Here is a 27,208-nt window from a genome sequence, read left to right on the forward strand (position 1 = left end):
ATATATATATATATATATATATATATATATATATAGATATATATAAGACACACACACACACACACATACATACACACGTGCGTGCACAGACACACACATACATACAGGTGGCTTGTGTATTCCTGCTAAAACTTCAGACACAACCGGGCATGAAGCAAAATGGAAAGTAGGAGGAAAAAAATTGTTAGTAATTGTTTTCTTTTTAAAAAGAGGAGATGAGATGTTGGAATTGAGGGGAGGGGCAGAAACAATATATATATATTTTTTTTCCTTTTAAAAAATGAAAGATTGTAATATGAAAGAAATATTTGTACACATTTACAGATCAACTGTTGCAGGTGCTGTCACTAAGTTACCACATTGCACAATTGGCAGGGGGAGGAGAGAACAAGACAAACTTAAGAATTCACTAGCAACAGATACCCACTTAAAAACATACCAACAACTGGAATCGTTGTGTTGGTAAGGTACTGTTGCTTTCCCTTTCTAGCGGCTCTGTCTATTATATAATAATAATAATATTAATAATAATAACAATAATGTTTTCGAGGGATCGGGAAATTTCAGTGTAAAACTGCTGCTCGTTTGAGTATTTATTCTTAGCCGTCTTGGATTCTGCTCAAAGTAGCTTGTCTTCAGAGTTTCTTCATCTTCTTCTTACGCCGCTTCTTCCTCCTCCTGCCGATACTATGTCATACAAATGCATTAACTGCATGGTACATCTGCATCAACATAACAAAGTGCACAGGCAAACATGACTGGCGGTCATTTTTTACTGGGTCCATGGTCAACCAGGACAAGGCATTGTAGTTTTCCAAAACAAATCTAGAAAAAAAAAATAACAAAATACAATAGAATTTTAAATGAGGAAAAAGATAAAAAGAATTAACAATCGAAATAGAAACTTAAAAAAAAAACTTAAAATCAAAGATTCTTTTAAAGCAGAAAATTATAATTCTCAATTTATTAAGGCAAGCAAAACGGTAGAAGGAAGCTGTAATTCTTCAGAAATGGTTGGAACTTACCTCAAAACATCACAGGTTAGATTCGAATCAAGGGGGTGAATGTTTCTACTATGTGTTGACTGAAGGGGAAGAGGATCATCTTGTTTTGATGAACAGTGTGTGTGAAGTGCAGCCTGCAACATAATTAGAAGCACATTAGCAATCAAGTATTAGGGTCTAATGGAAAACATACCAACAAAAATACTGGAGGGAACAACTAGAAATCCCTAAGTATCAAACCTGAATTTTTACAAATACATCTAAAAACTACAGAATTTTAAAATGTCGGTTCAGTGAGTTTAATCTTAATTATGTTAAAATGTAAACAGCAATCAATTTGGAATCGAAGATTACTGAAAGAATCCCCTTAAAATTTATCTTCCCATACCAGCTCAGACGTCAAGAGATTACATAAAAAATATTAATTAGTCGTTAACAAAAAAGATATTAATTAAACAAAAGTAACAATCAGACCTTCCAATTGTCTGCTTTGGCATGGTTTGTACAGCAGGATGCCTTTCTTAATGCCAACCACTTTACAGAGTTTGGCGTTAGGAAGGGCATCTATAATGAAGGCATTTGAATTTGCTTTGACCGTGTGAGAAGGACCAGAGATAACAGTGAGAGACTGACCAAGAGAATAACTGACCTTGAGTATATTTGGACACATGTTTTCAGCCTCAGGACATGCTGACCAGAACCACTTTGGTAGTGGTCCTGTGCTAGCTGTGGACACATAATAGCCCATTGCCAGAGGTTGTTGCAGCAATGTACCACCTTCCTCTTGAAGATCATTAGATGTGTTAACAGCTCCCTGAAACAGAACACAAGAAAACAAAACAGGTCAACATCGAGTAGAAGACAAGACCAAGCTTGATTCTAGCAAGACCATTTAATGATTCTAAACCCACACATGGTACCATCACCATTTATACCACTTCACACCCACACATTTTCAGTTTTAAAATTTACTAACAACATGTCAGGACTTCCACTCAACTATCTTTAAAAAGCTTTCACTCATCTATGACAGAGCTTCCACTCAACTATGACAGAACTACCACTCAACTGTGACAGAGCTTTCACTCAACTACTTCAAAAATTCCATTCCATCTTCTAAACTTAATGCATAACACTTTGGAAGTAAAAAAAATTGCAGAGAAACAAGAAAAGGAAAAACTGAGCAATCTTATGTTAAAAGGTTTACTCAGGTGGGGACTGTTGAATAAAGAAATCAAAAAGTCTAGTGATAACATGTTTACATCTAAGAGAGTTCCTGACAACACAGACACAGAGGGTAATAAGGAAGAGCAAATACTTACTGCTGATGGGACTCCCATCTTTGAAGGTGACTGACAGCCCTCATCTCCATGAATAAGAGAACCAGAAGCAGAGTTTTTATCATCGTTCATGGGGTTGATGAAGATGGAGAGAAGATCGTCCATTTCACATCCAATATCATCTCCAATGCCATCTTCTATAGCTGAGGGGAAGAGGGCATCTGTATTAAGGTCCCCTAGGTGGTAGGTAGGATCCATCGAATGCTCTCCACGATGGAGTGAGTGGTTACTGGCCTGCAAGGAGACGAAAACAACACAAAATCATTTCATTTCCAAACTTGTGCAACCAAGATAAAAATAATCAAAATACTAAAATCTTGTTATGATTAATAAAAAACTAGCCATCTGCTAGACAAGTAGAATTCCAAAATGTCGTCATTTAGGTAGAAATATTAAATTACTTTTAGTCTCAAAGCAGACACTTAATGCCTTAGCATTCAGATTATTCTGTTAAATTCTTTGAATTAATCAAGCATTATCTCTTGGCTTCATGATTTAGATGATGTGACTGTTTATATTTAGAATGGCATTGTAGTGAAGGTCCAAGAGGCTGGATCTGGCCGGTTTGATCAGAATATTTGGTAGGATATTTGGATCAAATCAGGCCAGTTTTTAACCCTTTAGTGTTTAAGCCAGCTATATCTGGCCCAAATATTCTACCTGTTTTAAGTTGAAACCAGCCAGATCTGGTCTCTCACACCTATCCTACAATGTCATTCTAAAAGTAAATAATCACACCATTCGAAATCTTGAAGCTACAAGATAATACAAGATTAATCCAAAACAATGCAATTGGAGCCTGGTGTAGCCATCTGGTTCACCAGTCCTCAGTCAAATTGTCCAACCCATGCTAGCATGGAAAGCGGATGTTAAACGATGATAATGATGATGATGATGAACATTTGATAAAGTATCTGAATACTAAAGGGTTAAATTGACTGTAGTACTTATAAGGCAAGGAACAACAATAATGTTAATGCAATTCTTTAAAAAAAAAAAGGGGGTGTAAGGGTTTTTTTACCTGTGCTGTGGCTGAGGTAGGAAATACCAGGATATGTGTACAAGATGCATCACGTGGAGTTTGTAAGGGACAATTGCTACTCATCTTTTCTTCAACTTTTACTGAATCAAAAATAATTCTAAAGGAAGACTGGGGCTCCATGGAAACGAGACACGCACTGAGGATGCAAGGTGTCTCACTGCTAGACATTATGGAACACTGGGTGCACATATCTCTCATTTGCTGGCTGGCTTTCATCAAGTTTTTCTTACCCAATAATTCAGCCCAGCCTGTTGGAAATAGAAAAAAATTAAACCATCATCAAACAAATGTTAATAATTAAGTCTTCTAACCCAAAACACAAAAACAAAATTGTTTTGAGGAAGGATGGGTGGGGGGGATAATAAAATAAATTCATTCTCTAGTATTTTACTGGTGCTCTATCTTATTAAACCAGGCAGGATGAAAGTCAACCATGGCATGATTAAAATCATAAAGTGAGAAGGATATAATTAAATTTCACATAGCATTTTGTTTGTCATTCTGCCTCTTGTACTGCTCTAACACCCTCATAACAATAATTATTATAACAGCATACGTCACATCAAGAATTACAAGTCGACAATAATGTAGATTAGTATTAGAAATGTAAAATTAAACGTAATATATCAAATTATTACTATAATAGGAAGACTGGGTACCTCAAAAATATAGTACCATAATATTAGAAGAGTAGAGCTGGGTACCTCAATACTCTAGCATACAGTTATATAGCTAAGTACCTCAAGGTTACAATATATTGTTGTATAACTGAGTATATCAATACTATAGTAAATAGTTGTATGGCTGTTGTACCTCGATTCTCTAGTATAAAGTAGTACAGTTAGGTACCTCTAGTATAACAGGGTAAAGGGTAAAGACCCCCTTCAGTCATGAATGACCCTGGGACTGCACCTAGATAGTTACCCTCCGAGGCACAAGACCAGACAAGTTTGTTTATGGAAGACCAGCAGTCATCCATGCACACCAGCCTACCCTCTCCACACCACCGATGTTATCCAAGGCAAAGGTAAAGGGGCCAATACAGCTTGGCACCAGTGACACCACAACTCATGTCTACAACTGAGAAAACAAGAGCTCAGTGAAATAAAGTGTCTTGCTCAAGAACACAACACACACCCTAGTCTGGGAATCAAATTCATGGTCTCATGATTGTAAGCCCAATGCTCTAACTACTGAGCCATGAGCCTTCACATGACAGGGTACTAGGTATAAATAAAATCTCTACAACAGTACCAAGCTAAATGCATGTATAGAGAGAAAACACATTAAACAGCAACAGGTCTGCAGATTATCCCCTTACCTTTCAATTCCCCATGGCCAAGTCGACCAAATCGTCCAATAACAAGACGACATGGTAGAGTTGTCATAGACACAATTCCAACAATGAAAGTCCATAATTTTTGTAAACCGGCCTTCCTTGCTGAAGCCTTTTTCCGTCGATTACTGAAATTAGAAAAGTGATAATACATTCAGGTAAAAATAATTCATTTTTAAAAAAAGAAATCCATAGATATTTGACAAAGAATATTTTAGAAAGCACAGAGGCGAGTAAAATGTTGTCCGAGTTCACTAAAAAAACTTACCGGTTGGGTATTTCGATATTTATTATACAAGTCTCTTGCATTTCTCCTCGTTCGTCAGTGCAAGCGGCCAGTAGCCAACGTTGATCTTCACTCAAGCAGTAGCCACAAAACACAATCGTACTTTTTTCAAGTTTTTCGCCACAAGATTCAGCAAGTGTTGATTGCTTGTCCTTCACCGGTGCCAGAATGAAAGGTGGGCAATAGAGTCTCATCTGTCCAGCTTTTTCCACCTACAGATATCAAAGTTAAAAGAATTATCACAATGCTTTTAAAACAACACTCATGTTAAACATTACAATAAAATATAACGAACCCCTGAAATGTCTATTTTATCAAATATCATTTAGTTACAGTTCTATATTTAAGGGATAAGGAATTATGTACCTTATTTAGTTACATTTGATGGATATTTGTCCACCCAGGTTCGAAATTTCCCCAAGACACCTGATGAAGGCTGGAGGGTATATCAGCCGAAATGTTGTGTTAACAACAAACTAGACGAGGACAAATATCCGTCAAATGTAAAATAATGTAAATCATTTAGTCACAATCAACAGAATTAGACCTCGATGTCAATGTTCAGACATTGCACCAAAAACTTTCACAAGATTCCATCACTATCTAACTTGATTAATCAATAAACACACAAACAGACGAGAACAAAGTTATGATCCTACACATGATAATCCCTGAATTAACACACATCGTGATTAAGATTGTCTAACAAATACATTAAAATGCTAAATAGGACAACAATATTAAAAAAAGTGAAAGTTAACTCCTAACATAATCAGCTTCCTTAAAAATGCTGCCAACTTACCTCTTTCTGTTTAAGGAAAAGTTCGGCATCAGCAGCAGGCCCAAAGCCAGTTAACGATCGTCCTAAGACATTATGGGCCAAATTCCAGCGGCAAGTAGTAAAAACTGAGAATGCCAAAGATTTGAGCATCTGATATTGTGAGCCACATTCTTTTTGATCTATCACAGCCTCAGAGGGAATAATCTGAAAACAACAAATAAATCTCAATATCAAAAAACACTGACATTATTTTCTTCTTAAATGAATTTCTTTAGCATGGAATAATAAAACCACTTCCTACTGAAGTTATTAACAGATTATGTAATTCAAAATGCATTTTCTTAATAAAAACCTGGGTTCAGAGATTATAATATATCTAAACATAACACAAATAATATAAGTAGGAAATGAAATGAAATTAATCAACATATACTCACTTGTAGACTAACATGGCTTTGCATATGTTCTGGCAAGTTTCTCACAATTTCTTGGTAGCAGTGCAGTAACCCAATCGTTCCAAGCCTATTAAGGTGGTCCCACTCCTGACAATAGGTGAAAGGGTCCACAATATAAATAACTAGAGCCGGGCACTCTGTGGAACTATCCTCAGATTCTTGTTGCTGTTCATGGATGCCGCCGTCCCGTTGCTGCTGGGAACTGTTGCTGTCAGCACCACCATCTACATAAACACAAATAATAAATGAATAAAAAGAGTTTACACAGGATGTTAGAGATTTTCAACATGAGGTAGTATGTAGATATATTTGTAAGCTGGAGGGGATTCTAAGGGGCAACACGTACCTCCAGTTTTATAGCTAAGGGAGAGAAAAAGAAATGTCCCCTTCACTAAGATGCTATTATACAGCAGGTATCATTCCTTGATTTAATTCTTATCCCAACAACTGGATGAAAGTTATCTAAGATGCATTTTTTGTCCCACTCCAACTCCAAAACATGATTTCACAGATCTGAACTCACAACCTATGAACATATAATTGCCTGACTGGCCCCTTGTGCCGGTGGCATGTAAAAGCACCCACTACACTCCCGGAGTGGTTGGCTTTAGGAAGAGCATCCAGCTGTAGAAACTCTGCCAGATCAGATTGGAGCCTGATGCAGCCATCTGGTTCGCCAGTCTTCAGTCAAATCGTCCAACCTATGCCAGCATGGAAAGCGAACATTAAACGATGATGTATATATATATAAATAAATGCAGACATGTCAGTAATTTATTTCTTATTTTAAAATATAATAAAATGAATTATCTATACATGTTTATTAAGCATCAAAACAATTGCCATTAAATAAAAATTTCCAATGTACTATGATGAATTTTATCGCAGTACATTTCTCGTTATTTATAATATTATACACTCCTCAATGTATTTCTTTTGACTCATACTACACATTCAAGAGCTCTCCTTATGAGTACCACCAGATTAGTCGGATTCATAGAGTGTGACTTAAATTTATACTAATATATTGCAGATATCACAAATAAGACGTCGTATAGTGGAGCCGCCACCACTATTACCAACACTGTACATACCTTTGTTCATATCATCAGGATTACTACTTCCAATGTGGCCTGTAACAGTAGTAGTAGTAGTGTTGTTATTACTACTACTACTACTGTTAGTGTTACAACTGTTAGTCGTTGCTGATGTTGTTGTTGATTGTTGTTGTTGTTGTTGCTGTTGCTGTTGTTGTTGTTGTTGCTGTTGCTGTTGCTGGGACTGACTGGACAGTGGTTGGTTCGGTGCTGTAGACGACGTTACGTTGCTCGTCGAACTACCAGACGTTTGATGTTCCGGAGTGGCTGGAGCTTGAGACATGTCGGATGATCGTGGAGTGCTGTGGTTGCTTTTGCTGCAACTCACCTCAAATAATGACTTGTCTAGCGTTTGTTGGGCAAGATGAGGGCCTGAAAGAGCAGCAGCAGCAGCAATGATAATAACAATAACGATAATGATAATAATAATAATAATAATAATAATAATAATAATAAACAGAGTAATAGGAGCAGAAGATTTGATTTAGTTTAGTAGATAAAGAGAATAGAAAGTGTCAGATAATTGACTTTACAGTCCCAAATGATGAAAAAAATTAATACAAGAGGTATAGAAAAAGTAGCAAAGTACCAAAATGTTGCAGTTTGTGGGGTTAAATTGAAGCTAATGCTTCCATCACATAAACAATGCTGATGCAAAAGAAAAGAAAGAAAAAAAAAAAGAGAAACAAACTTACCCAACTGGTGTTTACACACCCTAGCATACAGTCTTAATTTAGCAGCAACTGGAGATTCACCTGAAACACAATAAAAGGAAAAAAAGATGTTAACGAATGAAAGAGACAAAAAAAAAAGACTGTTGTGACAGTCATGGCTTTTCCAGTGATAACATTATATATCTAAAAAGTCATAAGCAATTTATGTATTTAAATCTATATTTCCGATGCACATATAACATGACAGCCACTAGAATCGGTAGAGTAGTACATAAAGATGGCGTGTAAGGATAGATACTAGAATTGGTGGAATTGGGAGGTGAGAGATAAGGCTTGTCACATGGATGTGTAAATTCAAGTCTGTTGAAAATGAATGAGATTTGGAATGGTTTTGCAAAGAACTGAAACCACTTACCAATATAATTAAACCAGTCTTCTATAGGTTCATCAGCATATTTTTGGGCAGCAGAATGGCCTACCTTCAGAATGCCATCCCGAAGTACTTTGGTTATAGGACTATGTCGGCCCAGCCGACACAGCTCGTATATTGTACTTAATTCTTTGAAAAAAAACCTTGCATTCTTCACAATGTATTCATTATCTGGACAAACCACTACATAAGCGATATCACGAGGCTTCCCATATGGTTCAAGAAGAAGCTTGTCCTGAAATAAAGAAGGAATTGCATTTAGGTGTGTAACAAAAAAACAAAAAACAAAGAGAATGACATGAAAATGATCCAATAAGTTAATATGCCTGTATGTTAGTTAATACACCCACCACAGCCTGGACATGCTAATTGTTTTACTTACCCAATAAGGGAGAGCATATGGTGATACAGACAACCAGTCTTTATCATAGCCAACAAGAAATGAAGGAATTGGTTGGGGCTCAGAATTCTCTTCTGTTCCTGAAATAAGATGACAATCAAAGTGTTAAATCAATATCTGCAGACATACCTCAGTTCGAATAACAATATAAATATATATAATCAATATTTGTAATCAATAAAGAATGCTAGCATGCAGGAATAGAACTGTTTACAGCTCTCGCTCTCTGGTGGGAACGGGGGGACAGTGAATTGGCAGAATCATCAGAGCACTGAACAAAATACCTTACAGTATTTGTTCTGGCTCCTCCCTTTCTGAGAGTGAAACCTCTGCATGTGATAATGCAAACAATATCAATCTGTTGGTCACCCTACTTTGTAAAGGTTTTGTCATCAATATTAGGGGCACTGTCAAGGGCTTTTCTTTTTCTTTTTTTTCTTTTTTGCCTTCCCCCCTACACTCCTATATCAATTATTCTTGGGATTATAATGAGGAGTTAGTTTTAGTAGAATCAATTGATTTAACAGCTGGATGGATGACCTCTCTTCAATTAACCATTCAAGTATGAGAAAGCAATGGAATGTAGTTTTTGTCAACAAAGACAATCTGGAGCATACAGAGTTATATACCTTTGTTGCTCACCATTCCATAACACAACTTAAGCCCTATTAAGGTTTATATTACACTAACTCTTCCTGTTATTACTGTAACACTTTTAGCCCTGCAGTCATTAATCTTCGTATTCCTTGATAATAATTACAATAATCAAAACAATGAGAATAATTTTAATGATATAAAACATAAATACAGTTGTGTCTTTGCGTCTTATTATTTAATCAGATGAATGCAGCAAGCTCTGAAGAAGTTATTGTATGCTGTGCAAAATGCTTAAGCGGCATTTTGTCTGTCTTTACATCCAGAGTTCAAATTCTGCTATGGTCAACTTTACCTTTCGTACTTTCGGGATCAGTTAAATTAATTACCAGTCAAGTATTGGGGAGTTTAATGGGATTGATGTCAGCAGCTATAGAAGGTAAACAATAAGTAAGAAAAGAATTCCAGGGATGTACAATTTAGGGATGCATTAGAGATGACGAGAAAGAAAGACAGGTAGATAAATGAACCTGTGGGAAGAAATGGTACTTAGCTTGATAGTTCTGAAGAGCAGAAGTTGTAGTAGCAGGAGAGAGAGAGAGAGAGAGAGAGAAAGAGAGAGTGAGTGTGTGTGTGTGTGTGTGTGTGTGAACCAGTGGTTGAAGAAATAAGAGAATAAAAGTATTGTTATGGAAAACAAGTGTGAAGGCGAGATGTGTTGGGCTTACCTCTGCCTGCCAGCTGATGGAAATCTTTCCAACTAAGAGGACCAGACAACTTATAAGTGTGCTCCCATAACCGCATGGTGCGTTTCTTCTGTATGGCATCTGACAATAAAGGCTGTAAGGATTTCAGCAGGCGTAGGACATCCTGCGAGTTCAGAGGTATTCTGTTGGCACCTATTAAAACCAAACAATTGGAGAATTGAGAATTTGTTGAAACTGACTGTAATTTTCAGATACAAGCAGTAAAATAAAGTAGCAAACTAACTGTGCTTTGATGATAGTCATTTTAGTACAAAAGATCTCTCTCTTACACACACACACACACAATAATGTGGATTATTGGAAATAGTTCACCTGACTTCATTAGTGACATAATTAAAGTGAAACTATCACAAGGAGTCAAAACCAAGTTGCAGGAACAATTTGGCAGGAATTTATCTTCTACTTCACAGCAATAGTCACTTTAACAAAACATGATGACTAGAAATTCTGAAGCTATCTCACAATGTTTCATGATATAAACCTCATATGAAGATATGCTGCAGGAGACTATGGCAATTATACAAAGTAACACAAAGATTGTATGTGAGCAGTGTTCATACAATAGATACTATCTTATACCAAACTGTTATGTAATCTGGAAAAGATAAATCTTCTTGGAGCAGGCTGAACAGTGCTGAAATGAAAAATGGGTTTGTTTTTTTTAATTTATAAGAAGTGGCAAACCTACCTTGCAAGTAAGGCCATCTATGTAAACAGGAGGATTTTATCTGTGGATCGTCTAGTTTTGAAGGTGAACAATTATCAGCAGCTAGACAGCCCTGCTGGAGAGCTGTGAAAGCAGCTTCATTGCTATCTGCAAGAGAAATAAAAAGTGAAAGTCTTAATGTGGGAATTTGCTGTTTTGTGTACACAAAGTTTATGAAAAAATATCATAGAACTATATTACTAGAAGTAAACAATATTATTGACAGACACCTAAACAGCACAACAAAACAATTATTTCCTGGTGAGAACAGTTGATATGAATAAACTCAACCAGCATTTGTAGCCACTGAGAAAAGATGGCCATTGGTACAGTGTATCATGCATACAAGTGTGGTGCTTATAGATGCGTGTTCAGTAGACTATATGGTCATGTTTGGCACTGGCTTCACACACACACACACACACACACACAGACAAGATGGTGGAGGGGAAACGGGGATATTTCTCTCTTTTAAATTGGAAAAGATAATCTGAACTGTGCAATGATTGTGAATCCTCTGTAGCTAAAGGAGAGAGTGACACAATGATAGACTACTTAAGCTACAAAACTGCGTTGATGATGATGATAATGTGCTTAATTTATTTTATAGTAACTACTGGAAATGGTTGGGAATGAAACTTCTCCCAATAGACTGGGCCAAAATTACTGGGGCTTCAAGTTACGCTTGTTGACATCTTGATGTAGATAAACAAGTGTAGAGTAACTGGACCAGAAAATGTGGGATCTTTCACATTAAGGACAAAGCCTGATTTGATTTCATTTGTGTTTATGTAAGATGCAAAGACAACTGAATCTCCCGGTCAATGGTGCTTGTGTTCATTATCCCATTAGCATTCAGATTGCTCTGTCAAATGTAATACTTACTTATTCAAATTGTTTTGAATTAATCATGCTTTAAGATTTCAAGGATGTGACTGTTTATTTTCACAATGACATTGTAAGATAGGCGTGGTCCAGTTTTAACATAAAACAGGTAAAATATTTAGGCCAGTTTAAAATTAAAGGGTCAAGGAAGCTAGCAAGTGGTAAGGTAACCTTGGCACAAAGAGGTTAGGTACTACTGAGAAAACAGTCCCCCAGCTTCAGAGAATGAATTGTTGATGTCAGTGTAAAAGAGAACCAGAGATCGCTGACTGTTGAGTTAATTCTTACTTGACAGGATTAATTAGGATGAAGAGAAAGAGTAATTATGTCAATATTAGCAGCTACAACTGACAGAAAACTTTCTAATCCAGGTTGCTCTTACTGGGCAGAGACAGAAGGTATTCAGACTGCCATACCAGTCTTTTTTTGACATCAGGAGATTTTGGCATCAGGAGTAATAAATGTTTCACTAGTGTGAAAATGTTCAAGGATGAAAAGATCACTGCTGGGCGATACAGGGAAAATGGGACTGGTTCAATTGGAGGGTCAGCAATGAAAGAAAGGTATTCAAAGTGGTCATTTATAGTGGTCAATTATCTACATTAACAAAGGAATGTTTACTGAATGCAGCAATGAGCATCTAATTTTAGTGAAGCTGTAGAATCAGAACGAGGGATGGACTGTGTCAACAAATACTAAGTATGAAAAGGTCACAAAACATGGATAAATTTTGGGGCTACAAGAAGGGAAGACTAACATCCTCTTTCTGCCTCTCTCTCTCTCTCTCTCAAGTAAAGGGTACTGTTCAAAATGGTGGAGTAAATATTCATATTTAATCCCAGACATTTTTTTTATTATAAAGGCAAGGGGGGATCACAATTCTATCATTAACATGGATAAGAATTCTATTAAAGCCTTCCAATCTGTCAATTTCAGGCCATTATAATAAACCACCAACTTAACAAGTTCCAGTAATACAATTGATATTAATGTTTAAGACTAAAAAAACTTCCCAGAAGATAGGGTATCAGTGTTTTGCTGGTGAACATATCCCCTTTATGATCTGTTCCATATTCCCAACAGCAAGGGCGGCGTTATTTATCCCAAATACATTAAAATACCAGCAATAGATGTAGACAAGACTGGATTGTCCAAGAGACTTCATTATCAACACTACCGGCTCACTTCATTGTTTTGGAAGCTATCACTCTCATAAGCTCAATTTGGTGATGACCAAGTCGATTATTGAAGTTACTTGCCTACCAATCAACAATTAAACATTATTTGTGTGTGATGATGGAATGTGGCCTAGTGGTGAGACTGTTGCACTCACAGCCACAAGATCATGGTTTCGATTCTCGGTTCAGGTGGTGCATTGTGTTCTTGAGCATGACACTGCATTTCACAATGCTCTGGGGTTCACTCAGCTGTAAATGGGTGGACCCCATGATAGACTGGTGTCACATTCAGTGGGGAATGTTTTGCACTTGGTCCCCTCTGAGCTCTAGGGCTAAAAGCTGTACTTTTACTTTGCATAGTAAATCTGTGTGTGAAAGGAAACATTGTACCACAACCTGTGACTGGTTGCAAATATTTCACTTGAAAAAAAACACTGCTTGGAATAATGGGTCTGAGAAAGTAACAATGCAGAAGAGTAAGAGGAGGAGGAGGAGGAGGAGGAGGAGGAAGAAGAAGACTGAGAAAACCAAGAACAAACATGCAACAAAATAAAATAGAAAGGTTGTAGAAAGAAGTACATGAGGAGGAGAAGTAGAAAGAATAATGAAGTAGAGAGGGGGAGAGCAAGTAGTGGTGGGGACAAAAGAGAGTAAGGCAGAGCTGACAATATAATATAGCGAGTTATTCAGTACAACAGATTAAAGTCAATCTTAGAAGAGAGAAACCAATAGCACCCATTACAGCTCTAGGATGTTATAGAAATAAATATTTAAAAATCAATCTGATTGCTAACAAAGAAACTTGATAAGGAGATCAAAATGCTAGCAAGATATCTAATATGCAAACATACATACACACACACAATACATTCTTGTTTAATGAACAATAAAATATTTGTTAGCACTGTGTGCCTATTTAGAGTAATGTTAAAGGAAGCAGTTAGCGAGGGTGACATTTTGTACCGGTTTAACCAGAATGATAACTAAGACAGCCAGCCTAAGATATTTATTCAGCTGTGAGATGGCCAACTTAAGCATTTTTTTTTCTCCCCCACTTTTTAATTTTGTCTGTCATTCTTTTGAACACTCACATGAAAGTATTTCTCTAAAGAAGGATCAGCAATATGCAAATTAGTTACCAATGTTTGACTAAACTTGGATACAGAAATAAATAACAGAGTAACAATATAATACACACACACACACATACATATATATATATATATATATATATATATATATATACATATGTATATACTGTGCCACCTGTGAAAGAGGTTGCTTGAAATATCATCTCAACTGATTCATCACAAAACAATGCGTGAATCAAACACTTCGAATTAATGGTAGTTTCTTCGTTCTGCAAATTCTTGCTCAACAACCAGCACCAATGGTTTGTTTATAGTGATCAAACATTTGTGCTGCACATAAGCTCACCCGTCCCTCCATCACATCAACATCCCCTATACATGTGCACGGTGTGCTTATACATCACATGCCAAACCAATTGCAGAGCAACACATGATGAAGCTTTTTGCTCAAGAACACAACACACCTCCTATGATCTTGCAATTGTGGGTGTAACACCCTAACTACTAGGCCTTATGCCCTCATAAACAACACTTCAATACACCCATTCCTTTTCCAGCAGTTTACGTACCCCACAACACACACAACTTTGAGAAATAAATTCTATAAATTATCTCCCCTTTTCTGTGGAAGTATCTAACTGCTTCTAGGTTTATGTTTTAATTCAGCTGGGAGGCTTATTTCAATTAAATCCATGCCTTTAGCCTATTTGAGTACTTCCCTTATCTCATATTTTTAATTATGCAAAATATAGAGCAATAGTTCTCAACATTTTTGCACTAGCGACCCCTTACCCAAAAACTTGAAACCCACGCAACCCCCTACTATCAGCAGATTGATTTACATTTTAATTAATTATTATTATCCCAAGTCGCTTCTAGCAAGGCTACACGCCCCCCACCCCTGCCACACAGCTTCATGACATCACCACCCTCAGGGGGTCGGGAACCACCAGTTGGGAACCCCTGACATAGCAGCTTAAAATTATTCCTCCATCTTTCTATAAATGTAAAAAAAATTATGTCAACAAATCAACAGACTTAGGCTTGCTTGTTTCCAGCCTCCCCTGCAAAATAGACACAGACACAAGGTGCCATGCAGTGGGACTGAACCCGGAACCAAGTGGTTGGGAAGCAAGCTTAAGAGAAACATAAATAGTTTTTAAATAACTTTAAAACAAAACAAAAAAAGAATAAAACAATTATAATGAATAAATGAGATCTACCAATAACAAAACCTACAATAATCACAGATATAGGTAAGACACACTTAGTAACCAGCTTTTCCAAATAGTAAGAAATATCTAAATATATGAGGAATACCACAAGAGTACTACTACAACAGCTACAATAAACTCTCTGCCTCTCGGCTAAATCAAAACAGATTCACACATAAAAATAGCTCAACGAATTGTATTCTTTGTACAACTAATTTTCACCAAACCCTGAGAATAAATAAAAGCAGTTTGATTGCAAAATGTTGTACAAGTCTAATTTTTATAAACAATTAGTGCTGTTTGCCACCACACTAGTATAGAGTAGGGTGGGGGATGTGACACATTTACAAAAACTTTCTATGTGAATAAATGCAGAAATACAAAAGCTGACAAGACGGTTGGAGCAACAATCTCTAGGTCAGTCACACAAGTACTTTAGATATATATATATATATATATATATATATATATACAACTCTAGAAACACTGAAGAGGAACTATGAATCAGTAAAGTTCAACCCACAAAATCACCATTTATTTTAACAACCACTTTTCTATGCTTGCATGGGTCAGACAGAGTTTATAGAGGCAGATTTTCTAAGGTTGGATACCCTTCCTGTCACCAACCCTCACCCATTTCCAAGCAAGGATATGTTAACCTATGGCCAGATACGTTTTCACAGAATATCAGAAATGAATGACACTGCTTGTATGACAGTGACACTCATTTACAACCATCACATAATGTCAAGGCAGAGAGACTTAAGCACACACACGTGGCAGTTTTCTTAGTTCCCCTCCACCAAAATCCACCTACAGGGCTTTGGTTGACCTTGTTTAGTAAAATCTAAATTCTAAAGCAGTCCCCTACAGCTAGGTTCCTCACATCAAGAACAAACAAATGGTTATTCCATAAGATGACAGTTAAAAAGACTAAAACAATAAACAACAAATGCTGTGATATTCCTTTCCTGTCCATGCTTTCTCTCCAGAACTTCAATCTCAGCTTCAACCAAACTGACCTCAGCAGTCTGGGAGCTCTTTTGAACAGTGACAGGTCAAGTCTCTCCTCCTTCAGCTACACTTAAAACCAAAACACACCAATAACTATATTTTTCTTTGTTATCATTTTCCATTTCTTTTCCCTGTTTTTCTCTCCTGGGGTATCAGTTCAAACTCCAAGTACCTTAGCTGTAAAGCCTGCAGCTGCTCTTGCTATAGGTGTTGTTTAACCCTTGACCAATGCTAATCCAGCAGCCCCGTGACCAAAAGATTATCCCAAATTTCATTTAAACGTATTACATCTGAGATTGCATTATCTAATGTGCACTTCTGCTTTTAAATTCAATGAGTCATGATTCAAAGGATATTTGACTGCCATTTCTAGCAAACCAAGCAACACTATAGTACCTCTTTTGCTGTCTCAGAGTCATGGCTGTGTGTACAGGTTATGTTTATACGTATACACAGTATGATCACTACTCAGTAGACACAGAACTAATATAGCAATCGAGATTGCACCCAAATATATTCTCATTCCATCAAAGACAAATTGAAAAAAAAACAAAAAAAAACGAGCTAATGATTAGCTAACAGTAATTAAATAGTAATTATAACTCACAGTGGTTATAATAAAAACACCAGGCTATTTAGTCTTGTTAATCTATATATTAGAGTAATGAACTTTGAAGCACTTATGACCCCTAATTCATTTGTATCAGTAATATTTTGCTCATGAAAATATTCAGCTCATATTCAAGACAGGTTAGTCTTGCAAATGAATGTATTTGAAGTCCATCAGTTGTGTGTGCTCTCACAAGTGCATGCATGCAAATGTACACATGCACATCTGTGTCTATTTGCTCTCTACAAAAGTCAGTCTCTTTGCATCAATAAGAGATCACCAATTTGCAAAATAGATAAAGCTTAGTGACATGAGGACTAACTGGTCGTAAAACTCTGCTTCTATAATATATATGCGTAACGCAAACTGGCATGGAAAAACGGGCATAAACCAATGATTAATAAAAAAAAAAAAAAACATAGGCAATAATAAAAACTGGTGAATTAAAAGTGATCTAACAGCCATTACAGTGAAGGATCTTTAACAACACATTTTCTTAAGGAATATTTTCAGTTGTGAAGAGGCCAACACCCACCAACAACATCACTCCACACATAGAAGGAACACCACAATAAAAAGGTCCCAAATGAAGAGTGGGGCAACTACCAACATTATTGCTGCATAGAAGAAAGGAGCCCATCGCCACCACCAACAAATCCCTTCCTGGTGTCCCTCAAACATTGTGATGTGCTTGAATTAAAAGTATAACTACTAATAAATAGCAAAGAAAGGTTAAAAAGAGAGAGGAAGTTCAATCAGAGTCATGCTGTTAAGAGGTCCTTTTTGCAACGCATATGGTTTCAGGTTCAACCCCACAGGCAAGAGCCTTCTACTATAGCTTCATGGAAACCAATAACATTTTGCAAGTGATTTTGTTTAGACAGAAACTGTGTGGAAGCCCATAGCGTGTGTGTGTGTGTGTGTGTGTGTGTGTGTGTGGGTGCAGGTGCGTCTCTACATTTGTCCCCACCACTACCACCACCACTTGACATCAGCTTACACCAAAAAGAGACTGGCAGATTAAGCACCAGACTGATGCATTCGAATCAATGTATTTGACAAAACCTTCCTAGGCAGTACCTAAGCATGGTCGCAATCCAATGCTTAAAACAAGGTTAAGCTGACAAAAATGCAAACCCTGAAGTACAGTGTAAACTGGGTACATGGCTACATGCACAAGCAGGTTATAGCAATCTACAATCGCAGGTTTATCTTCACTGTTGACAAATGTTGACAATGTAATACGTTGTCCTATAATTCAAGATAAACTGATAATACTAATGGGAACAGGTGATTTATTGATAATAAATAGATTCATTTAAGCATTATTCCTGGAATGTGTGAATATAAGAATAGTTTCTGAAGTGATCAATAAGTTTTTTTTTTTTAAATAAAACACCCACACCCAGGTGTATTTCAGCTGTTGATTTATTAAGTTTACTGGTTCGGGCCCTATGAGCCCTAAACTTAAATATGGGTTCCTTATATAGCCACAAGGATACAGTATTGTTTAGCCCTAGCTCTAATCAAACAGACACAATCAAAGACAACGAAACCATGACCACCCTGACTTTTATTCAAAAGCCATCAGCCAGAGATGAGCTTTCTACTTATAGCCCTTTGCCTGAGCAAAGCATTTTCATAAGTTTGTCCTAAACATCCATATTTGCTTTCAGACTTCTAGTTAGCTCTTCTTTCATGTGTTCTGAGTAATATAAAGCTTTCCTAAGTCTAAAGTTACACTGGTGGTTGAAAAAATTAGGAATGTCTATCATATATGGATATCAGGGGGAAATATGATACAAAGGATAGACAAAGGGAATAATGAGAGTGTGTGAGTTGAGAGAGATGTAGTTGCTATTTCTAACAATTTGAACAACCACAGAAGTTCCCTCATTGGTTTGAGGTCACAATAGGACTGGCCTAAGACTGCTAGCCACAGTTGGCTTCAACTGTAAAACAGGTGCCACAGGTGTCACACCCAACTCCACAACAAAAATGGGTGTAACGAAATTCACTGCTACAATTCATAAGCAAAGATATAATTTCTCCCCGACTCATCCAAGCTAACAAAGATAACTGAATTGAAACCAGTTTGATGTTTATTTGGAATAAAGGCTTTTGTCTACAGAAATTCATTTATTTTGGAGCAATATTAATTTTAAAACTGACTACCAACCATCAGTGTTATTCCAGGTGGAATAACTTCAAAAGAAATGATAAATACAAGGAAATATATGGATTAACCTGCTATAATGCATTTAGCAAACACATTCTGTCATGCATTTTAATTTTCAAAATTTTTAGTAATCACAAAAAAGATTTAGTGAAATAGCTAACTTATAGAAGATTATGTTTTTATACACCGAAATAATAATATTCTGTTTTTGTATTTGGTTTGAAATATTCTTGAGGTGAACTTGTTGAAACAGATTATGCTGTATCTCCGGAGAGTCATTAAGCCAATAATAAACATATGCACGCATCCAACCCATGCCAGCATGGAGAACAGATGTTAAATTATGATGAGGACAGTGTGTGTTTATTATTGTCATGACTCTTCCAAGATACAACAAAATACCTTCATCCATCGTGTACCAATAATATTCCAGCCATAGCGATGAAGAGAAATTCCAACATTCTAACATGTGAACAGAGATGGTTTCAGGTGGGTTGGTGTTGAATGAAACTATTTTAAATTTTCAAGACGAGAGAGAAGAAGAGCATTTAGCATGTGGAATAATACCATTTAATTCCAAATTGATTAAGATAATAAAAAGAAGAAAAAAAACCATAATATTGTATTAATAACAATCCACAGTAGCTATGAGAAAGGTATCTATCTACCAGCCCTGGTCAAACCAACCAACCCATGCCAGCATGGACAACGGACGTTAAACAATGATGATGATTCTGTATATATGAGGTTCCTTCTCCCAAATGAATATTTGAGGCTGACTCAGTGAGTTATGCTGGCTTTTGGTTTTACAAGAAAAAAAACAAACGAAAGGAACTTACCTTGCATTGATATGACATTGACAACATTGTCGACCAGCGACGTAGCAGCATTCATGATTAACTTATTAAACATTCTCTGTGCTATAGACGAAGGAAATGGAGCACAGAACTGTGTCAGCAACCACTCCAATATAACTTGTGGTACATCCTCAGGAGCTGTCACTGTTGCTGTTGAAGTACTGTCCTTGTTAAGTCCAGCCTTTTGATAATCAATCACTGCTAGGCGCTTATTAGTATTTTGGTCATAGCGGTCATCTCTGATACCGGTAATATCAACTTCATCTTCATAGAAGAGTCCTGAGTTATGGCCATACATGCGGTTCATAATTGCACTAAAGCCGCAAGTGCAACGGTTCATGTCTAAATTATCTTCATCGTCTTTTACACGCATTGTACAAACACAAATATTGCAGCTATCAAAATTGTGGTCCTTGAAAATGTTAAGAGAGCTGTCGGCAAGGATGACGTTCACCAGCAAGCTGTGAACTTCAGTGAACTGGTGGTTTGTAACTTGATTGTCAACTGAACTCAAAGTCTTGTTCACATATGAAGAGGATGCATTAGACATGGGAGACTGTTCATAACTCATGGGTGTCCGCTGAGATACACTGCCGACTGTAAATGTAGCTGGCGAAGACTCAACGCCTGCATGCATTTTTGATAAGCTGGGAAGGTTTTCAATGGACGGGAGGTTGAGGTAATGACTGTGGAAAGACAAACGGAAAACAGAAAATCAATATCAAGAAGAAAATTTATATTAACACGAACAATAAAAAAACAATTTGTCATGTTTGGGAACAAGAAAGAAAGTATCTGAAATAGGTTAATAATTTTGGGGATAATAGACAGAGACATAGGGCTATCCGATAAAATGCTGTTAGAGGATCACATTGAGTATCAGTAGTCAGAGCACCAGAATAAGCGGCTTTTAGGTATTTGTTCTGGCACTTGGTATTCTGAATTCTGCCTTGGCCTATTTGAGGGGTAGACTTACCTGGTTTAACACCCTCCTTAGGTACCTTGGGTATTTTTAGTGAAGCCCATTCTGATGCAAGAAATCATGTCAGGTCTCAAGTTTGAGAACATCCTCTTCTTTCCTACAGTGCTGGACAAGGGAGCCTTGGAAAGTGGGGCTTAGACACTGCCTTCCCTCCTTATTACACATCTGCAGTATTTGGTTGTCATCAGGTCTCTTCCTCGTGGTGCTGGCACACCAAGATGTGTTAAAATCCCTATCAGCAACCCCATAAAATATACTTACTGTTTGTACAAACAACTAACTAGAGCAGACATTTACCGAAAACCAAAACCTGTTTATTTATCAGCTGTACCTTCAAATTTCTTGAAAATACGGATTTAGGTAAAACAAAATGTGAGTTATAGTTATCAACTAATTAGTTTTAGTTTACAAAACCAACCAATTCTAATTATGAAAGGTACGTTTTATAAACTGAACTGAAATCCCGAACACTACAAGAGTCTTTAATCTAAATAATAAAATTACTGAGATGTAATTTTAATAAATAAATTCACAATAGACACGTCATCTTAGTTAAATATCCCCTTTCAGTTTGACAGCTGAAAAAAAAAAATACTGGGAAGATTTGGGTCATGTTAAAAGGTTAAACTAACTGTTGCTTAAATTAGAATGGTGAACAAATAGATTTTTTTAAAAAGGATTTAAAATGAAAACACACATCGTAGACCCCATCTGAAGATCCAACTGATTGCTTAACCACATACACACACTAACCTCTAAACCCCCGCAGATGTGCAATCTCTCCCTGCTTTCTCACCAAGTGACAACAAAAGTTTTGACACCAAATAATGTCTAAGTGAAGCTGACAGCCTTATGCATGTATTTTTGAGTGACTCTCAGAAGTGCCTTCCATGTTGTTTTAGCTTCGACACATGCATCTCGGATCAAATCCCTTAAATGGCAAATACACCAAGATTTTTATGAAATCTCAAAAACCATCTCCCACAATCACTCACTACAGCTATGTCCTCCCCCATCTCCTCTCACATTCTTATGGAACATCCCCTTTGTACTACTTATACTCCCTCCACCCACCCACTGTTCCTCGTAGATAGGCCCCAATACATCACCAACACCATCTATTTTCTCCCTCCTTCTCTTGTTTTGTCTGTCTGTATTTTCTCTCTCTCTCTCTCTCCTTTCTCTCATGGGGTCACCAAATACTCATTCTACAGTAAGACTCTGTAAGATCTCTGTCCCTCTATTCTACTTCAACTCTTCTCACAGCCACTTCTCTCAGTTCCATTCCCACTCTCAGATCAGAAGCTACTTGGTGACCCCATTGGTGCCATATACAGAGCACTCAGTACACTTTGTAAAGCGATTGGCATCAGGAAGGACATCCAACCATAGAAACCATCTTTTTTTCTTTTTTTATGATGGTTTTGCCTGGTTGTAATTAAGCATTTTTTTCCCCCTCCCACACTGATCAAAAACAAAAAGAGAGTCTCATACCTTGGTGCATGTGGCTGGTACTGCCAAGAAGGTTTATACTCAGGAATATGACACGTTAATACAGCCTCGGTAGCACTGGGCAGCTCAACAGGAGCATATTTGGTAGAACCAACAAAACGAGCCAACTTGGGCGGTTTGAACACACAGGACCAGTCCTGGAAGAAAAGAAAAGAAAAATGGAATGTTAGCACTATATTACATAGTAATTGTTTCAAATTTTGGCACAAGGCTAGCAAATTAAGGGGAAGAGGAAGTTGATTGCATCAGCCCTGGTGAATAACTGGTACTGCTTTTGTCCACCCCAAAAGGATGGAAGGCAAAGTCAGCCAAGGTGGAATAAACAGCAATAACTGTAAATGGCTGCATGTAAGATGGAGGGGGGATATACTGGATGAGTTCCTAAATGGTCAAAGCAACAACATTTATTTATAAAATATTCTTGAAGGTGACCAGTGTCGTTAATGGAAGGAGGCAGGGAGAATGGGAAGCTTTACACGAGAGAGACAGATCTTAACAAAATGATATCACAATAAATTTTTATTTATTTATGTGTTTCAGCCAAGTGGCTGCGGTCATGCTGGTGCACCACCATGGGAGAAAATAATTAAATGTGGGAGAAAATAATTAAAAAATGTCTCTAGGTTTAACAGGAAAGAAAAAAATAAACAAAGTAATTACATTAAGGAAATGCTTGTTAATGACTCCATTATAGCTGCACTTAACTGTTTCTATATGTAAGATCAATGCATGTTAAGACCTGCTTACTCCACAAAGTATGTGAAATTGTATGAATCAAGATTATTGGGAAAAAGATAAATGTAGCTTGGTTTTACAACTTTTAAAATTGTTCTCAACGTATTGAAACACAAACAATGGAGAGAGTCGTGTCCTTATAATCAATATTGGTATTAATATTAATTCAACCCCAAAGTCAAATGATAGCTTTTTTTCTTTTTTCAACATCACACGAAGTCATCAAACTATCACCAAATGTCTGGCACCAAAAAGTAAGAAAAATGCAGAATGTTTAACAGACTGGGAAGAAGAAGACCTATAAATAACCCAGCTCCTCTCATTAAACTGGTGATGGTGTTAAACGACATTAATCACCCAACCAATCAGGTTGGGGAGTCATGTGACAGAGTCAACATATCAATCATGTGAAGCTGCCATGAGAATAATGTTATAGATTTCCTTGTTCTGCTATTACATTCACACCAACAACTGACTCTGGTCTATCCTAGTATATTATTGGTGTGGGCCTACATAGGCTATGCTCGGGCTCATATGATTCTCTCTCTCCAAACAACTATCATCAGTGACATTTTCAGAGGTTGATTCTTTCAAAACCTACTTCGTGTTCAAACTTTCAACAAGGATCTTATATTTTTAAGAATCTGCTCCACTTCCACGGGACACAAGCTCAATATCAGATACGGGATGCAGGTATGTTTCCAACGCACCTCCAGATGTGACCCACATCCGTCAGCCAACAAGTTCTCGCATTAACAAATTGTGTCATGACCTACATCCATCAGTTCTTTCTCTTTTGTTAATTCAACACAAACTGTGTCAAATTGAACACAATCTCAGGTCTTCATCACAGTTTCCCCTTTCAAACTTCCTGTCTCAACAGCTTCCTTACCCACACTAACAAACAATCAAAACCTATTTATATCAACCCCTTTCAATCATATTTATTACTAACCCCAATATCTAAAACTGCTTTACACTTCACCTTTTGATGCAACAACAAGAGAAATGGCAATATTTAAAATACACACAAACCAATAAATTGGAGGTAATCCTGACCAGAGGAGGAAGAACAATGAGTGTCTTTTGCGTACCTTACTAGAATCAGTGACTGCTATACTGTTGTCCACTTCAGCTATGACACAACTGTCAGGAATCGTTGTCTCAGGTGCTATGTCTGTAATGGTGCCAGGAGAAGATACAGGGTTCTCCAGGGATGGAGGAGTGGGGTACATTCTTGATAACTCTGATGGGGCTGCAAAGAGAGAAAATATTGGATTTAGATTTTGGCACAAAGCTAGCAAGTTCATGGTAAAGGGTTGTTAAGTTGAATACATCGACTCGAGTGCTCAACTGACACTTATTTTATCGACTCCCTCAAAGGGTGAAAGGCAAAGTTGACCTTGGCAGAATTTGATCTCAGAACGTAATGACAGATGAAATGCTGCTAAGCATTTTGCCTGGCATGCAAATGGCTTTGCAAGTTCACTGCCTTTAAAGAGAGAAAATATTAATGCAAATATATTTCACTGCAATTTCAATTTCCCAAGACGCTAACAACTGACAAGACAGATGGAGCCCAGGAGATTGAAGGAAAACCAAGAGAACCATTTAGTTTGCACTAAATTTTCAGTGGAACTAAATTTGTACTAAATTTTCTGTGTAGAATTCACCAGAAAAGCCATCATACTAACAACATTAAAAAAAAAGATAAAACAAACAAACACACTTTCCAATACAATCCTAATTTCTTACTTTGGCACACTGCCAAATCAATTTACAGGGGAAGAGATAGAATCAGTTCAATTGATTCCAGTATATGACTATTGGCATTTAGAGTGAAAGTCAACAGTGGCTGGATTTGTACTAAGAAGAATATAATGGAATCTACCATTTTATTTAAGGTGCTCTTCTGTCTATAATCATGGCAACTGTTTTTGTGATACTTTCATTTTAGTAACATTAATACAAGAGAGAGAGAAAAACAGAGACTAACAGGTAGGAATAAACAGGTGTAGTAAAAGGACCAGCAAAATGTACAGCAGGTACAATATTTAAGATAGGCAAATGAAGTGACTTTAACCCTTTAGCATTCGTGTTTTTTCTGTCAAAAGTAATTCTTATTTATTCACATTGTTTACAATTAATCATGCATTATCTTGTAGCTATGTGATTTTGATGAGGTTTGAGCATAAAACAGGCAGAATGCTTTGGTTGGATATATCCGGTTCAAATGCTGAAGGATTAAAGATTAAGAGGAAAGCATAGATAAAATTAGAACTATCACCCTTACAATCTGGTGTCAACAGCAGAGGCTACATACATGCACACAGGAAATATATATACAATGACACAACTGATCTAAAATATAAGATGTTAATAAAAACATACCTATGGTACCGTTGGGAATTATATTTGACCCCTTACTGCCTTTAAGGCTGTCATCAGTAGATTTTAGGTTGCTGGCTGAAGGATCCTGAAACTCAAAATAAAACAAGACTTATTTAGAGGTAAATGGAGAGGGAGGGAGGGGGGACTGAAACAGACATAAAATTATTAAATAAGGTGAAGGATCAGTTCATCATTTCACTTTAATGCCCATGTTTGCAAGGGTCAGATGGAATTTGGTGACAAAGATTTTCTGCCGCTGGATGCTCTTCCTGTTGCCAATCCTCAACAGTTTCTAAGTAAAGGTAATATTTCCTCAGACCAGATAGACATGTTTTCATGAATGGTGAAGGGTACAAACATGTTATAGTGGACAACACTGCCTTACGATAGGTATCAATGTATGAGGAAGGTGACAGTCAAATAGATAACTCCAGTTGAATACATGCTAACAGTTAGTGCAGCATTAAAGCCAGACTCCTCGAATGAGATAATTTATCAATACTAACATACAATATATAATGCCACGTCAGATAACATGAAGGAGTTGAACTAACAAAGGAGCCTTTATGTGGACACACAGAAAGCAGAAATAGCAGCCAACTCTTAGATATAGCATCCACACTGGTGCTATGTCTAAAACACTTGCACTGGTGCATATAAAAAGCACCCAGTAGACTCTGTAAAGTGGTTGGTGTAAGGAAAAGCATCCAGCTGTAGCAACCATGCCAAAACAGACAATTGTAGTCCGGTGCAGCTTGCCATCTCCTGTCAAACTGCCCAAACCATGCAGCATAAAATGAACTTTAAATGGACTCGATTATTTCTCAAATAGGAAATAGTTAAAGATCTGAAATGGTTTTCTAGTTCAGGTAAAAACATATTTCAAAGAAAATCTTGATAAGTCTGGCTATAACTCACTACTTCATCTCCACTTTCTTCACTTTCAAAAATATGGTCCAGGTCCATGGGGGTCGGAAAGAGATCCTTCTCTGTGGTGAGGCTATTGGAAACTGGCAAGGAACAAGAAGATGTAGGCGGAGAACCAACGGCTGTTATACCTGAAAGGTAAAAAGATAGGGTTATAAGGGGGGGTCTTAGAGGGAACCTAACACAGCAACCAAATTACTTCTTGACTCATGTAAAAATATTTCCACCCCAGTGTGTGTGCAGTTTACTGTTCTGCTATGGGTAGAATCATCAAAAAATATATTCCATCCAGTGAAAGATAAATATCATGTATTATACACAGTATTTAAATCTGCTAAATTATCATATTTCCATGGCAACTATTAGTATAATATAAGCTACCGATAGTTTCCATGAAACTATTAGTAGCTTATAATTAAACAAGAGAGAGTGATTGTGTGTGTGTGTGTGCGTGCGTGCGTGCGTGTGTGTGTGTGTGTGTGTGTGTGTGCACGCATACTACTCTAATCTATGTCAATATGTAAAAGTATGCACATGACGATGACACAAGACAATGAGAGTGTGTGTGCCCGTCCGTCCTAAGAACAGTTTAATAACTTTAAACTGAATAATTACTTAACAGTTTCTATAGAGTTATAGAGTACATGTTTATTAAACTTTTCCAAGAAGAGTGATAGTGGTTCCAAACTTTCTGCTAGCCATCCTTCATAAAACTGTGCAA

At 37.0% G+C, this 27,208-nt stretch overlaps 1 protein-coding gene across 3 annotated transcripts in view; it reads right to left on the reverse strand.

The window, feature by feature from the left end:
- Positions 1–6: 6 nt before the first annotated feature.
- Positions 7–27,208, reverse strand: part of LOC106869075 (mediator of RNA polymerase II transcription subunit 13-like) — a 151,542-nt gene continuing 124,340 nt past the window's right edge. Inside the window, exons 12-31 of one of the 3 annotated variants that reach the window (XM_014914599.2) lie at positions 26,479–26,618; positions 25,561–25,645; positions 24,264–24,424; positions 22,417–22,571; positions 19,923–20,626; positions 10,895–11,020; positions 10,168–10,338; positions 8,828–8,925; positions 8,431–8,680; positions 8,037–8,096; positions 7,339–7,713; positions 6,227–6,468; positions 5,811–5,993; positions 4,991–5,220; positions 4,708–4,850; positions 3,366–3,634; positions 2,327–2,578; positions 1,654–1,824; positions 1,026–1,138; positions 7–825 (exon numbers count right to left, since the gene is read on the reverse strand). In XM_014914599.2, the coding sequence (XP_014770085.2) occupies positions 693–825; positions 1,026–1,138; positions 1,654–1,824; positions 2,327–2,578; positions 3,366–3,634; positions 4,708–4,850; positions 4,991–5,220; positions 5,811–5,993; positions 6,227–6,468; positions 7,339–7,713; positions 8,037–8,096; positions 8,431–8,680; positions 8,828–8,925; positions 10,168–10,338; positions 10,895–11,020; positions 19,923–20,626; positions 22,417–22,571; positions 24,264–24,424; positions 25,561–25,645; positions 26,479–26,618 (4,061 nt within the window). In that variant the 3' untranslated portion in view covers positions 7–692. Of the gene's footprint in view, positions 826–1,025; positions 1,139–1,653; positions 1,825–2,326; positions 2,579–3,365; positions 3,635–4,707; positions 4,851–4,990; positions 5,221–5,810; positions 5,994–6,226; positions 6,469–7,338; positions 7,714–8,036; positions 8,097–8,430; positions 8,681–8,827; positions 8,926–10,167; positions 10,339–10,894; positions 11,021–19,922; positions 20,627–22,416; positions 22,572–24,263; positions 24,425–25,560; positions 25,652–26,478; positions 26,619–27,208 lie in introns of all 3 variants that reach the window. The other 2 variants (XM_014914597.2, XM_014914598.2) reach the window with 2 other exon arrangements.

This window comes from Octopus bimaculoides, chromosome 25, assembly GCF_001194135.2.
Source record: "Octopus bimaculoides isolate UCB-OBI-ISO-001 chromosome 25, ASM119413v2, whole genome shotgun sequence".
Lineage (NCBI taxonomy): Eukaryota > Metazoa > Mollusca > Cephalopoda > Octopoda > Octopodidae > Octopus > Octopus bimaculoides.